Source organism: Phoca vitulina, unplaced genomic scaffold, assembly GCF_004348235.1.
Source record: "Phoca vitulina isolate PV1807 unplaced genomic scaffold, GSC_HSeal_1.0 scaffold3, whole genome shotgun sequence".
In the NCBI taxonomy this organism is placed as follows: domain Eukaryota; kingdom Metazoa; phylum Chordata; class Mammalia; order Carnivora; family Phocidae; genus Phoca; species Phoca vitulina.
Genome location: NW_022589706.1, coordinates 16,567,409 through 16,582,080, shown reverse-complemented (window position 1 = coordinate 16,582,080; position 14,672 = coordinate 16,567,409). Strand labels below are relative to the sequence as shown.

At 34.8% G+C, this 14,672-nt stretch overlaps 1 protein-coding gene across 4 annotated transcripts in view; it reads right to left on the bottom strand.

Moving 5' to 3' along the window:
- The window catches only part of TBC1D19 (TBC1 domain family member 19), a 161,254-nt gene that overhangs the window by 70,524 nt on the left and 76,058 nt on the right, over positions 1–14,672 (bottom strand). For all 4 annotated transcript variants that reach the window (XR_004298839.1, XM_032400137.1, XM_032400139.1 and 1 more), the window contains 2 exons: positions 14,390–14,428; positions 12,599–12,711 (listed from right to left, as the gene is read on the bottom strand). Coding sequence is in view for 3 of the 4 variants with exons in the window: in XM_032400137.1 (XP_032256028.1) it covers positions 12,599–12,711; positions 14,390–14,428 (152 nt within the window). In the remaining variant the exon portion in view is untranslated. The remainder of the gene's footprint in view (positions 1–12,598; positions 12,712–14,389; positions 14,429–14,672) is intronic.

Genomic DNA, 14,672 nt, shown 5'->3' with positions numbered 1-14,672 from the left:
TGCTTGCAACCTGACCCTGTGTCTGTGTCTCCTCATTCGCCGACGCCGTCCTTTCCTACGAGACACCCACCCCGGCTGGAGCTGGACTCCGGCAACATAGCATATGAAGAAGTCAGGTTTTTTTAATATTAGAATATGGTCCCATAACACCATAAAATCTGATTAATGGTACATAGTGAAAAGATTAGGCTAATGTTTAATTTAATAGAGAGTAAGACATAGAAGATAAAGAGGGGAGATGGAAAGGAGAGAAAAAAGGAAAAAGGAAAAATAGGGAAAGAGGGAAGGAAAGAGGGAGGAGGGATTTGAGACTATAATCCAGTTAAGCATCAGGTTAATAGTTGGTCAGGCATTCGAAAAATAGAATGAAGGTAAGGATCAAGGGGATAATAGTTGTCTTAAAGACAGATGGAAATATCATCTCATTGCTTTAGCTGGCCCTTGTGTTCCTCCCAATGCCTCCAAACATCTTCCAGGCACTTTCAGCCCTGGCTTCTGCCCATCTGCAAACACTGCTTGGCTCCCCTGGTACACACCAATCTGTAAGACTCTTTCTGAAGACACTGCCTCAGACAAGGAAGAGGTGAGGGGAAGGGTCATGTGGGACAAAGAATATCTGTTGTGAGCAGCTGCCTTGGCAGGATGGTGTCCGACTCTATGTTTCCTGAAATACGATTTCTTTTTTTTTTTTTTTTAAAGATTTTATTTATTTATTTGAGAGAGAGAATGAGATAGAGAGAGAGAGCATGAGAGGGGGGAGGGTCAGAGGGCGAAGCAGGCTCCCCGCTGAGCAGGGAGCCCGATGCGGGACTCGATCCCGGGACTCCAGGATCATGACCTGAGCTGAAGGCAGTGGCTTAACCAACTGAGCCACCCAGGCGCCCCTGAAATACGATTTCTTAATCTGGAAAGATGCTTAATGCACAGTTCTCTGGTTTGGGTCAAAGTGCTCTTTGCCTAAAGATAATCTGGAGATTTACTGGCTATTTTTAGTCATTTTAATTTTAATAAAAAAGCCTTACTTTGCTCTTATTTATGATGTTTTGATTTCTTAACTAAGGCAAAATTATTTTAACTTCCATTGTATCTATTGAATCCATTTCTCTCACTAGAATAAAAGAACATTCTTTTTTTTTTTTTAAGATTTTATTTATTTATTTGACAGAGAGACAGATAGTGAGAGCAGGAACACAAGCAGGGGGAGAGGGAGAGGGAGAAGCAGGCTTCCTGCTGAGCAGAGAGCCCGATGTGGGGGGCTCGATCCCAGGACCCTGGGATCATGACCCGAGCCAAAGACAGACGCTTAACGACTGAGCCACCCAGGCGCCCCATAAAAGAACATTCTTAAAGACAGGAACAGTACCTAATTCAAATACCAATCCTTGACAACTGACAAAGAGCCTAGTATTATACTTTAATGTTTTCTAGCAAACATTAGAGTGGAAAAGCTGGTAAGTTTAGACGTATGCCTCTTTTAAAAAATCAAATAAATTTAAAATCACAAACTGATATGTGACTATTAAAGAAGTAAAAGAATCTAAAGCTGGATAAAGAAAAAGGTAATAATCCTTCCTTTTCCCATTCTGCCTTCCTGAAGAAACTAATGTTATTTGTATTTGTAACGTTATTTATAATTTGTATTCTTCTATAACTTTCTCCATGCTTGTATAAATATATACTTATATGTAGGGGTTTTAGTTGTCATTTTTTAAACATAAACTGGAATCATACTATACTCACTATTCAGCTTCTCTAACTTAGCTATATAGCATGGTCATCCCTCTATGTTAATAGGTATACATCTATCTTTCTTCTTGATAGCTACATACGCTTTATATTTTTAAAGCTCTGCCATAGAGAGATCACCATTTATTTAATCATTCTCCTACAGATAGATACGGAAGTTGCTTGTCACTACAGGTAACACTGTAATAGATATTCTTATACACATGTGCTTTTGTATCTATGGGATACACTGGCAAAGGAAGGAACATGGGCTGAAGGTTTTATATATATATATATATATATATATATATATATATATATATATATTAGTTGGACTACAGTTTGCCTGATCATTTTCCAAAAATCATCAATTCAAATTCCCACCAGCAAGACATGAGAGCAAAAACTTACCTATATCCTCACCTCTTTTAATTTTCTCACGGATGAAAAATATGGTCTTACTGTTGTGTTAATTTGCACTTTCCCAAATATCAATAAAGTTGAACATCCTCTCATATGCTTATGGGGCATTTGAATTTATACTTCAATGATTTGCCTTTCATAACATTTACCTATTTTTCTATTAGATTTTATTTATTTTATTAATTTGTTGGGCTATTTACAGTGAGGAATTAACCCTTTGTCATTTGTATTACAAATACCTTTTCTTCAAAAAAAAAAGAAATGTTGTTTGATTCTTGTTTAGGGCACACACTGACAAATTTTTTAAAAATTCCTTATGGCGGGGCACCTGGGTGGCTCAGTCATTAAGCATCTGCCTTCGGCTCAGGTCATGATCCTAGGGTCCTGGGATCGAGCCCCATGTCAGGCTCTCTACTCGGTAGAAAGCCTGCTTCTCCCTCTCCCACTCCACCTGCTTGTGTTCCTTCTCTCGCTGTCTCTCTCTCTGTAAAAAAAAAAAAGAGAAATCTTTAAAAAAAATAAATAACAAAATAAAAATTCCTTACGGCTTTGGGTTTTCTCGCTTGCCTTAGGTAAGGCTATCCTACCACATGTTTATACAAATATTTTTCTTTTTTTTTCTAAAATTGCTATTTTTTATTTAAATATTAAAAAATCTTTAAAATAAATAAATAAAATAAAAATTCCTTACAGCTTTGGGTTTTCTTGCTTGCCTTAGGTAAGGCCATCCTACCACATGTTTATAAAAATATTTTTCTATTTTTTTCTAAAATTGATATTTTTTATTTAAATACTTATAATCTACCTGAAGCTTACTTTTATATGTCATAGGCAAAAGGTCTGTTTTCTTTCAGGAAGATGGTTAATTATCAGCATTATTTATTAAATAAACCATACATTTCCAATTGAAATAAAACTTTATTACTTCTCTATCAGAAATGGACTGATTCAGCAGGTAGAAAATCAGTAAAGGATAAAGTTGAACACAACACCATTAACTGGATATAATGGACATCTATACATTACTTCATCCAACAATAGCAGAATAGACATGCTTCTCAAGCTCACATGGAACATTCACCAAGACAGACCAATTCTGGGTCATAAAACACCCTAAACAAATTTAAAAGAATGAAAATCACATAACATCTGCTCTCAGATCACAATGGAATTAAACTAGAAACCAGTAACAGAAAGATAACTGGACAATGACTGAATACTTGAACATTAAACAACATTCACATGGGTCAAATAAGAACTCTCAAGATAAATTTAAAATATTTTGAACTAAATGAAAATGAAAACAACTTATAAAAATTTGTGGGATGCACTGAAAGTAGTGCTTAAAGATAAATTTATAAAAGCATTGAATGAATATATTAGAAAACAAAAATCTAAAATCAATAATCTAAGTTTCTACCTTAGGAAACTAGAAAAAGAAAAGCAAATTAAATCCAAAGTAAGCAGAAAAAAGTAATCATAATATTTAGAGCAGAAATAAATGAAACTGAAAACAGAAAATCAGTAGAGAAAAATCGTCAAAACCAAACTGGTTCTGGGGCACCTGGATGGCTCAGGCGGCTAAGCATCCAACTCTTGGTTTCAGCTCAGGTCATGATCTCACAGTCATGGGATCGAGCCCCATGTTGGGCTCTGCACTCAGTGGGGAGTCTGCTTGAGATTCTCCCTCCCTTCCCCTCTACCCCTCCCCACTCACATGTGTGCATGCACGTGCTCTCTCTCTCTCTAAATAAAATCTTTTAAAAAAAAAAAGCTGGTTCTTTGAAAAGATCAATAAAACTGATGAACCTCTAGCCAGGCTAACTAAGGAAAAAAGATGACACAAACCACTAATATTAGAAATGAAAGTGAGGACGTCACTACAGATCCTGTGAACATTAAAAGGATAATAAAGGAATACTATAAACAACTGTATACCCACAAATTTGATAACCTAGGTGACATGGACCAATTATATGAACAACACAACTTGCCAAAATTCACACAAAAAGAAACTGACAACCTGAATAGGCCTATAACTGTTAAAGTAATTGATTCAATAATGGATAACCTTCCAAAACAGACAGTACTAAGCCCAGAGGGGTTCACTACCAAACGTTTAAGAAAGAAATTCTACCAATCCTCTACAATCTGTCAGAAAACAGAAGTGGGGGAATACTTCTTAACTCATTCTACAAGGTCAACATTACCCTAATACCAAAGACAGACAAAAATAACACAAGAAAAGAAAAATACAGACCAATATCACTCATGGAGACAAAAAAAAAAAAAATCCTCAAGAAAATATTAGCAAAACTGAATCCAATAACGTATAAAAAGAATTGTACACCGTGACCACATGGGATTTACCACAGGTCTTTAAAGCTGGTTCAACATTCAAAAATCAATTAATGTAATCTATCACATCAATGGGTTAAAAAGAAAAAAAAAACATGATTAAATCAATAGATAAAGGAAAGCATTTGATAAAATCCAACACCCATTTATAATAAAAACTCTCATAAATTAGAATTAGAGGGGGAACTTCCTCAACTTCCTCAACAAGAATATCTACAAAAAACGTATAGCTAATGTTAATCCTTATGCTGAGAAACTCAAAGCTTTCCCCCTAAAATTAAGTGCAAGGCAAGGGTGTTGCCTCTCACCACCATTTTCAATATCATGATGGAAATTCTAGCTAGTGCAGTAAGACAAGAAAAGGAAATAAAAGGTACACAGATTGACAATGAAGAAATAAAACTGTCTTTGTTTGCAAATGATATGACTGTCTATGTTGAAAATCCAAAAGATTTGACAAAAAAACCTCCTGGATCTAATAAGCAATTATAGCAAGGTTGCAAGATTAAAATGTTAATATACAAAAGCCAATCACTTTCATATATACAAGAAATGAACAAGGGGAATTTGAAATTAAAAACACAATATCATATACATTAGCCCCCCCAAAGAATAATTTCAACTTAGGTAAAAATCTAACAAAATATGTATAAGATCTATATGAGCAAAACCACAAAATTCTGATGAATGAAATCAAAGAAAAACTGAATAAGTGGAGAGATATTCCATGTTCAGTATTGTCAAGATTCAAGACGTGCATTCTTCCTAACTTGATTTATAGATTCAATGCAATCCCAATCAAATCCCAGACAATTATTTTGTGAATATCGACAAACTGATTCTAAAGTCTGTATCAAGAGGTAAAACCCAAAATAGCCAACACAATATTGAAGGAGAAGGAGGAGATTTTAAAGTTTATATAAAGAGGTAAAAGACCCTGAATAACCAATACAATATTGAAGAAGAACAAAATTGGAGGGCTGATATTACTGAACTTCAAGACCTATTATAAAACTATAGTAATCAAGGCAATGTGGTATTGGCAAAAGAACAGACCAATAAATCAATGGGACAAAATACAGATCCCAGAAATAGACCCACATAAATATAGTCAACTGATCTTTGATAAAAGAGCAAAGGAAATATGAGGGAGTAAAAAAAACAGAAAACAATCTTTACAAAAAATGATGGAGTAAGTGGACATCCACATACAAAAAAATTAATCTAGATACAGACTTCACACCCTTCATAAAAATTAACTCAAAATGGATTACAGACCTAAGTGTAAAGTGAAAACTATAAAACTCATAGGAGATAACATAGGAGAAAACTGAGATGACCTTAGATGTGGTGATGCCTTTGTAGATATAATACTAAAGACATGATTCATAAAAAGAAATAATGGATAAGCTTGCTGCATTAAAATTAAACACTTGTGCTCTGCAAAAGACAATGTCAAGAGAATGAGAAAACAAGCCACAGACCAGGAGAAAATATTTGTAAACATCTGATAAAGAACTACTATCCAAAATATACAAAGAACTGTTAAAACTCAACAATAAGAAAACAAACAACTCAATTAAAAAATGGGCTAAAGAGCTTAACAGACCTTTACAGACACCTCAACAAAGAAGATGTACAGATGTCAAACGAGCATATGAAAAGATGCTCCACATCATATGTCATCAGGGAAATGCAAATTAAAACAACAAAATACCACTACACACCTACTAGAATGGCCCAAACCTGGAACACTGACAATACTAAATGCTGGTGGAGGTGGAGCAAAAGGAACTCGTGTCCATTGCTGGTTGCAGTGCAGAATGGTAGAGTCCCTTTGGAAGACAATTTAGTGGTTTCTTACAAGACTAAACATTCTGTTACCATACAATCCAGCAATCTTGCTCCTTGGTATTTACCCAAAGGAGTTGAAAATTTATGTCCACATAAAAACTTGCACACTCATGCTTATAGCAGCTTTATTCATAGTTGCCAAAAGTTGTCCTTCAGCAGGTTAATGGATAAACTGTGGTATATCCAGACAATGGAATATTATTCAGCACTAAAAAGAAATGAACCATCAAGTCATGAAAAGACATGGAGGAACTTTAAATGCATATTACTACGCGAAAGAAGCCAATCTGAAAAGGCTGCATAATATATGATTCCAACTATGTGACACTCTGGAAAAGGCATAATTATGTAGACAGTAAAAAGATCAGTAATTGCTAGCATGTTGGAGGGGAAGAGATGAATAGGTGGAGCACAGAGGAATTTTAGGGCAGTGAAAATCTTCTGTATGATACTATAAGGATAGATACCTGTCATTATACATTTGTCCAAACCCTTAGAATGTACAACACCAAGATGAACCCTAAGGTGAACACTGGATTTTGGGTGATTATGATATGTCAACATAAAAGTTCATCAATTGTAGCAAATGTACCACTCTGGTGGGGGATGTTGACAGCTGGGGAGATAATCCATGTGTGGGGCACAGCAGGTATATGAGAGATCTCTGCACCTTCCTATCAGTTTTGCTATAAACCTAAAATTGCTCTAAAAAAATCAAGTCTTAATAATTTTAGTTTGAGTGATTTGAGTGATTTTAATTTATTTTTATATTTTTTAAAGATTTGTTTATTTATCTTAGAGAGAGTATGCACATGCATGAGTAGGGAAGGGGCAGAGGGAGAGGATCTCAAGCAGACTCCCTCTGGAGCGCAGAGCCCCACGCAGCGCTTGATTTCACAACCCTGAGATCCTGACCTGAGCTGAAACTGACAGTTGGATGCTTAACCGACTGGGCCACCCAGGCACCCTGAGTGATTTCAATTTATTATTTATTTAATTTGCTATTTTAAAATGTTGGGTTTAGGGCGCCTGGGGGGCTCAGTCGTTAAGCGTCTGCCTTCGGCTCAGGTCATGATCCTGGGGTCCCGGGATCGAGTCCCGCATCGGGCTCCCTGCTCGGTGGGAAGCCTGCTTCTCCCTCTCCCACTCCCCCTGCTTGTGTTCCTGCTCTCGCTGTCTCTCTCTGTCAAATAAATAAAATCTTTAAAAAAAAAAAAATGTCGGGTTTATATTTATATTAACATAAAAAAGTGAAGTTAAATCAAAGAAAATATTTCTTTAGGTAATATATACTGCAAACATGTATTCACATCTATATTATTGCCTATAATTCAGAAATTCCCTGTGGGAATTCTTTTTTTTTTTTTTTTGAAGATTTTATTTATTTGACAGAGAGAGACATAGTGAGAGAGGGAACACAAGCAGGGTTGGGTGGGACAGGGAGAAGCAGGCTTCCCATGGAGCAGGGAGCCTGATGTGGGCCTCGATCCCAGGACCCTGGGATCATGACTTGAGCCGAAGGCAGATGCTTAACGACTGAGCCAACCAGGCACCTCCCACAGGGAATTTCATTTTAATTGCTATTCTAAATAGTAATTTGTAATTGCATTTGTAATGCTTTTTATTGTAAATTAATAAACATCCTTCATGACCAATGCTAGAAAGCTAATAAATATTTTATTAAAAGCAAGTCATTAAAATTCTAATTGTAGTGCAGTATGCTTCCATAAAGAAATACGTCTTCAAAATGCTGTGAATAACTGAATATCTATAACTCTTGACATCTAACAGTGCTACCGACAAAAATCTTTTAATTCTAGAAAAAAAAAAGCATATCAGACAATTTGAGACCTAGAAGGGACCTTTGAAATATCTAGTCTATTTGCCTTATTTGCACATTAAGAAAATGAGATCTGGTCAAGTTAACTGCCTTAGCTAACATTATAGAACTGGCTATTGGCTGAACTAGTCTTCCCAATTCCAGTCTATGGTGTTTGGTTTCAATAACTTTTAGTGTAATTTATCCATATAAAATGAAAGAAAAACATGGATAGGAGAGTTGAAATTATAACAATGTTATAGTGATAAGGGATGATTTTTATATTAATAGCTTAATTTTATTCTATAAAATACATAAGTATTTATAAAATGCAATGATTACAATAATATAACAGGATACAATAATATAACAGGATATTCTTAAAGAATATTTTGTATAAGCTCCTGTAATATAGATATTTAAGAGTAATAAATTATAATTATAAAAAGCAATCTCTGAAAAACAAAGTAGCCCAAATTTTTAGTATCAGAGAATATTTAAAGTTTAGTATATATATTTGTTTGGTATTTTATGCAGACTTACACTACTTTAACTAAAGAAAAAAAGGAAATGTACTCTCAGGAAATGAAAGACCTCAAAGAACATTCCTAACATTTTACAGTTCATTAAACATCTAGACACTATGCAAGATACTGACATTCACAGATGGTGAAGAGGAAAAAATCTCTGTCCTCAGGCACTCAACCTAGAAAAAGTGGCAGCCAAATAAAGTAAGAAGTATGGTACATTTTTCTATGTCGTTAGGTCTTTGCTCCTGCCCTGGTTATGAAGGGAGAAAAAGAGAAGGGAGTATCTAACTGTAACGGTGACGGAGCTGGGAGAAGACAAGATAGGGGAGAGAATGTTAGAAAAGCTTCTCAGAAAAGGTGATGGAATAAGCTGTGTTTGAAAGATGAGTAGGAGTCTCCAAGCAGACAAAAGTCTGCGAAGGTTTTTTTCAGGAAGAGAACTGCATGGTGCAAAGAGAGACAATAGAGCATCTCTTGGAGGACCACCAACACATCGAGGTAAAGATTATGCCTTTTCTTTTAGACATCATGAGTCTGGCATACTTTCAGAACACATATTGGGGTTCTTTTATTTAAGATTTTGCTCATTTATTTGAAAGAGAGAGAGCATGAGCCAGGGGGAAGGGCAGAGGAAGAGGGGCAAGCAAACTCCCCACTGAGCGGGGAGCCTAATGTGGGGCTCCACCCCAGGACCCTGAGATCGGGACCTGAGCCGAAGGCAGACACTTAACTGACTGAGCCACCCAGGGACCCCCACATATTGGAGTTCTGTAGGCAACTGGAAATAAAAGTTTTAGGCTTAAGAGAGAGCTTGGTTGAACCCAGAGTCAAAGCCATTAGGGAGTAAGTGACTTATGGATGAGACAGTCCAGGAAACATGTACAGAATGAAAAGAGGATCAAAATGGCATTCTTAGAAATACAAGCCCTTAAGGTCTAAAAAAGGAACCCAAATAGACACACAAAAAAAGGAGAACAAGAGAATGAAGAACTAAGAAACTAGGGCAAACTAAAGACCAATATTTCAAGGGCGAAGTAGGCAAGAGTATCAAACGCAGCAGACATAAAGACTAAAATGTGTCCACTGTTCCTTGGTGACTTTAGCTAGGGCAGTTATAGTCCTGTAGTGGGGTGTACGCCCAGACTATGGTAGACTGAGTGATTAATGATTTTAAGGAAGTAGATGCTGCCACCATAGACTTTTCTTTCAGAAGGTTTAGCTACAAAAGTAGAGGAGGCAAGAACAGGTGCTGGATGCAGTTAAGTTTACAGGTTTGGTAGAAGGAATCTGAATGAGTTTCTTAGGATGATTTCTGTTTTCTCTGGGTAGGAGAAGGTGAGGTGTTTCGCTAAGACTCCGCAAAGAAGTGCTGAGGAGAGTGAAGGTCAGAAACAGGCACTGTGAAGACTAACGAGCTGACCAGGAAAACCTAGGAAGGTCAGGAGTTGTTGTGGACCCGCGTAAGGTTGTGGGGAACCTTATGAACTCACTAAAGGAAATGTTAAATATTAATACTAGTCCTGGCGATTTTATCAGTAAGGGAGTACCTAGAGCAAAGTATAGAGAAATTTTTTGTATTCTTTAATTAGCACACTGAAATTAAGCAAAAATGTTTAAAATCTGAATAATGTTTACTAAATATGTATATTTTTATATACACCTAGAGATTTGCATAAAAGAAAATATATAAAAGCAATCCTTTTAAACTTATCACGTATTTTCTTAGTAAGAGAAAAAAATCAAAGTTAGTAATGTTCTAGTGAAATAAATTAATTACTAGGAACTTAAAGCATTATATCCAGTCTTTCTGTTGAGGTAAGATTTTTTAAAATATCCTTATGGGTGTGAAATGTGAAATATTCCACTTATCTCTCTAACTCCTTAATTATGATGCTATGTGTAGTTTAAGTGACTGAAAAGTAATTGAACAAAAAGTTCTGATAAAGTATTCTTGATAAGAAGCAACCATTCCCCCTTTCTTTCCCCCCCTCCTCCCTCTAATGTACTACCTATAACAATTATTTGGAACTGTTTGTTCCAGTTTGTTGAGGTCATACTTTTACAGCTGAAAATAAGTGTAAGCGATGGAAGATGTTTGATTCAATAAAATCAAAACTGCTTTTCTGATAATATTAATTTCTATTTACAAACTTGCCATTTTGCATTTAAAAATTAAGATGACTATTAGCTCCAAAATTCAAGTGTAAAAACTGCCTTTGTATATTATAATAAACAATCACTATCTGGGATTACTACTTTGATTCTAGGGTGATACTTCTGGAAAAATTCTAAGTTTGTTCCTAAAATAGCAGCAGTTAGTTCCTCTGGAGAGACAGATTTTGTTAATCTAGCGCCTGGTTAGTGAACTTGGTAGGTCATCTACACGGTTAGATCAGAACAAGAGTTACCATCTCTTCTCCAAGAGTTGATACACTCACAAAAAATGCCCAATATACACTCAACATCTATTCTGTAAACTGTTACTTCTAGTGTCACCACAAAAGATCAGCAATATCTGGGGCGCCTGGGTGGCTCAGTCCTTAAGCATCTGCCTTCGGCTCCGGGCATGATCCCAGAGTCCTGGGATCAAGCCCCGCATCGGGCTCCCTGCTCAGCCGGAAGCCTGCTTCTCCCTCTCCCACTCCCCCTGCTTCTGTTCCCTCTCTCGCTGTCTCTCTCTCTGTCAAGTAAATAAATAAAATCTCTAAAAAAAAAAAAAAATCAGCAATATCAGTTGGTCTAAAACTTCTCTGAAATAAATCACAATGTTTATTCTTTCAAAAAGGAAGTGATTTTTGACAGTGCTGATCACAGAGATTTAAAACATACATATATACACAAGCACACAAGTATATAATTTGCAAAGGCTAGAGGTGTAGTTTTTATTATAATATTTAATTTTCTTAAAAACTGCATTATTATAAATTATAATTAAGTTGTAACATAATAAATGCAACATGTAAGTATTATTTTATTACTACCATTAACGGTGACCATTTGTGTCAGGCACTGTGGTAGAAGACTAACATACATCATTTCATTTAATCACAACCACTCTATGATATAAATATTATTACCTATATTTAAGAATGGGTAAATTGAGGTTTCAAGAAATTTAACTTGCTCAATGACTCATTTCAAATAAGTTGAGAAAGCTAGGAGTTGAAACCAGGTCCATATGATTCCAACACCCATGCTTTCAAGGACTAGGCTAGGGAAGTATCCGTTTGCTATTTATAAAATCTTTAAGTGGATGGATTATATGATCAATGGGCTTAAAGCAAAAAAAGTAAAATTTTTTTTCAAAAGGAATCAATGTCTTGTATCATTTTTCCTTATTGAATCTATTACCTGTCTGTTGGTGATTTCTCTTTATATTCATTATATTTCCTAAAATAAAATGTTCCTATACTTAGAAAAATAATATTCCCATATAGTATGTCAATTTTTAGAACCATAAAAATAGTGCATGTTTCAAAAGTAATTGTAGGGAGAAAGGGCTCATTCACATATACTGGGTGGGGTGGTCCTTCTTTATTTCTCCCTATTCTAACAACACAGTTCTACCAGATGTCTTCACTGACCTCCACTGGCGGACTCCATTTCTTACAATTTTGTTTACTGGTTTTTGCACCTGTAAGTTTAAAGTATCCAACTAATTATCAATAACAAAAACTTCTATGTTAAGCACACAGTGATTAAATTCTGTTAATCTTGTCTTGGAACTCAAAACTATAGTGACTTTGAAAATAAAAAAGGGGGTAAATATATTAGACTAAGAAACCAAAGTAGAGAAAAAAAGAAACAAAAGTATTTCTATTTTGAGTAACTGGTCGTTGAAGAATAAATATTAATAGCTCAAATCTGGCCCATCTTTTCTCCTTCTTACCTCCGGTTGACTGGAAATATTCAAAATGAGAGCCCATAAGTCTGCTCTCAGTGCTGTGGGGCTTCCTTGTCGGATATACTGTTGAGCAGCTGCACCATCTTGTTCTGCTAGAACTGTCAGAAGTGTAGAAAGATCGCATTAGAAAATTCATAATGTAAGAAATAACACTGAAATCCTTAATTAAAATATCTTTGGGGAAGCTAACATTTCATCTTATATCTAACATTACATCACGTCTGGACAACCTTCTTTTACTCTCTGAATTTTGATGTGGCCCTGTTTACAGCCCTATACGTGTCAAGCCTTAAATTCCCCCACCTTCTGCCTAATCTGGTAAAAGTTTTTAATGTAAGTATCTGGAAATCACTTTGCTTTAACTATAGCTGCACATATATATATATAATCTTTGGGTTCCATGATCAAGTAAAGTCATATTTACAAAAAACTCAAATTTCTTATGCATATTCTCTAAGTCATGAATGTTCTAGTATTTGGAAGTAGTATGGTATTTGAAGTATTATGGTTAAGAATTATAAAGGTGATGTGCCCTGGGTGTTATATGCAACTAATGAATCGTTGAACACTACATCAAAAACTAATGACGTATTATATGGTGGCTAATTGAACATAATATAAAAAAAAGAAAAAAGGAATTATGAAGGATGTAAGATATCTAATTTATTAGATGACTTCCTAGCTATCTGCCAAAATCAACAGAAAAGAGAGATTTTTTTTAAAAAAAGAGGTAAAAAATAAAAGATCTAATAACCTTTAAGAAGGCCAAAAACTATTTGTAAGCAGCCAAGTTCACAAAATTAATATATTATCCTTTTGCTTTCGTTTTCATTTTTATTTTCTTTAATGAAAATACCAACTATTAAGTCTGGAAATAAAAGCTCTCCCAAAACAAACAAACAAAACAAAACAAAAAAAGCAAAAAAAAGATATACCAGACAACTGCTGGTATTTATCTAACATAAGTTTTCTTATTATTTTCTTCTTAAAAGGGAAAAATAAAAGCTTATACTAAATGAAAATGACATAACCTAAAGAAATAAAGGGATCATATAAAATAAAAAGAGATGAGACATATTCTTTAATTTGCAATTGTGTTTAATGCAAATGTCAAACATATGAGGGAAAAATGATGAAGTCTTGAATAAATATGATCTTGAAAAACTGAACTAGGGAGTTTAGAACATGACAGTACAATTGCCATAGAAGGTACTTTGTGATCCAAAGACTTACCTGCACTTCGTATTTCAAAGACAAAACAAGATTTATAAAAACAAGGAAAAGAATCTTCAAAAGGTAGGGAAAAATTATTCCCTGGAACACTAAGAGCCGCTTTGGCTATTAAGTCTTACCATTGTGAACGGTCATCGAGAAGCATGAAAGTTAGTTTCTCCTGATGCAAGGGCATATTCCCATTAACACTAATGAGAAGTGTGTCGGTGCATCAAAGAGAGAGCCCGCCTCTTTGATTTTAAAATGAAATTCTATTGCTGAATGGAGTAAGCTAACACTCTTGAAGAATGTGTGTCTGCATTTATTATTTCCTTTTTAGTGAACCATCTGTGTACTTCTTTATCTAACATTTATTGATGAAGCCAAAATGATGCATTTCTCCTCTTTATAAAGATTCCCATTATATTAACTACACAACTAAATATTACTCTTTTTTAGATTTTTAACTTTTTAGAGACTGAATTTCAGTTGGAGGTATAGAATGCAGACATTTACTTCAGACTGTTTCATTTTCAGAAAGTATAAGTATAATCAAAAGCTTACCTTTTTGCCCAATACGTACATGCTCATTTTCAAAAAGTTCTAAAAATGATAAAATAAAATTATTAGACACAAATATGATCAACCACGTTTAGAACAATATTAGGTATATTTTTTCTGCTATCGATACTGTTTTAAAGCTGATTGGCTCTATAGAGAACTACAAGAATATGTATCTTTATATGTAGAAAAATCTTTTTTCTAAGTTGTTTAAAGTTTATGGAAATTAAAAATAACTACATTTAATCAGAAGAAAAAACTGATAATTTTCCTTTGTTAAAATAAA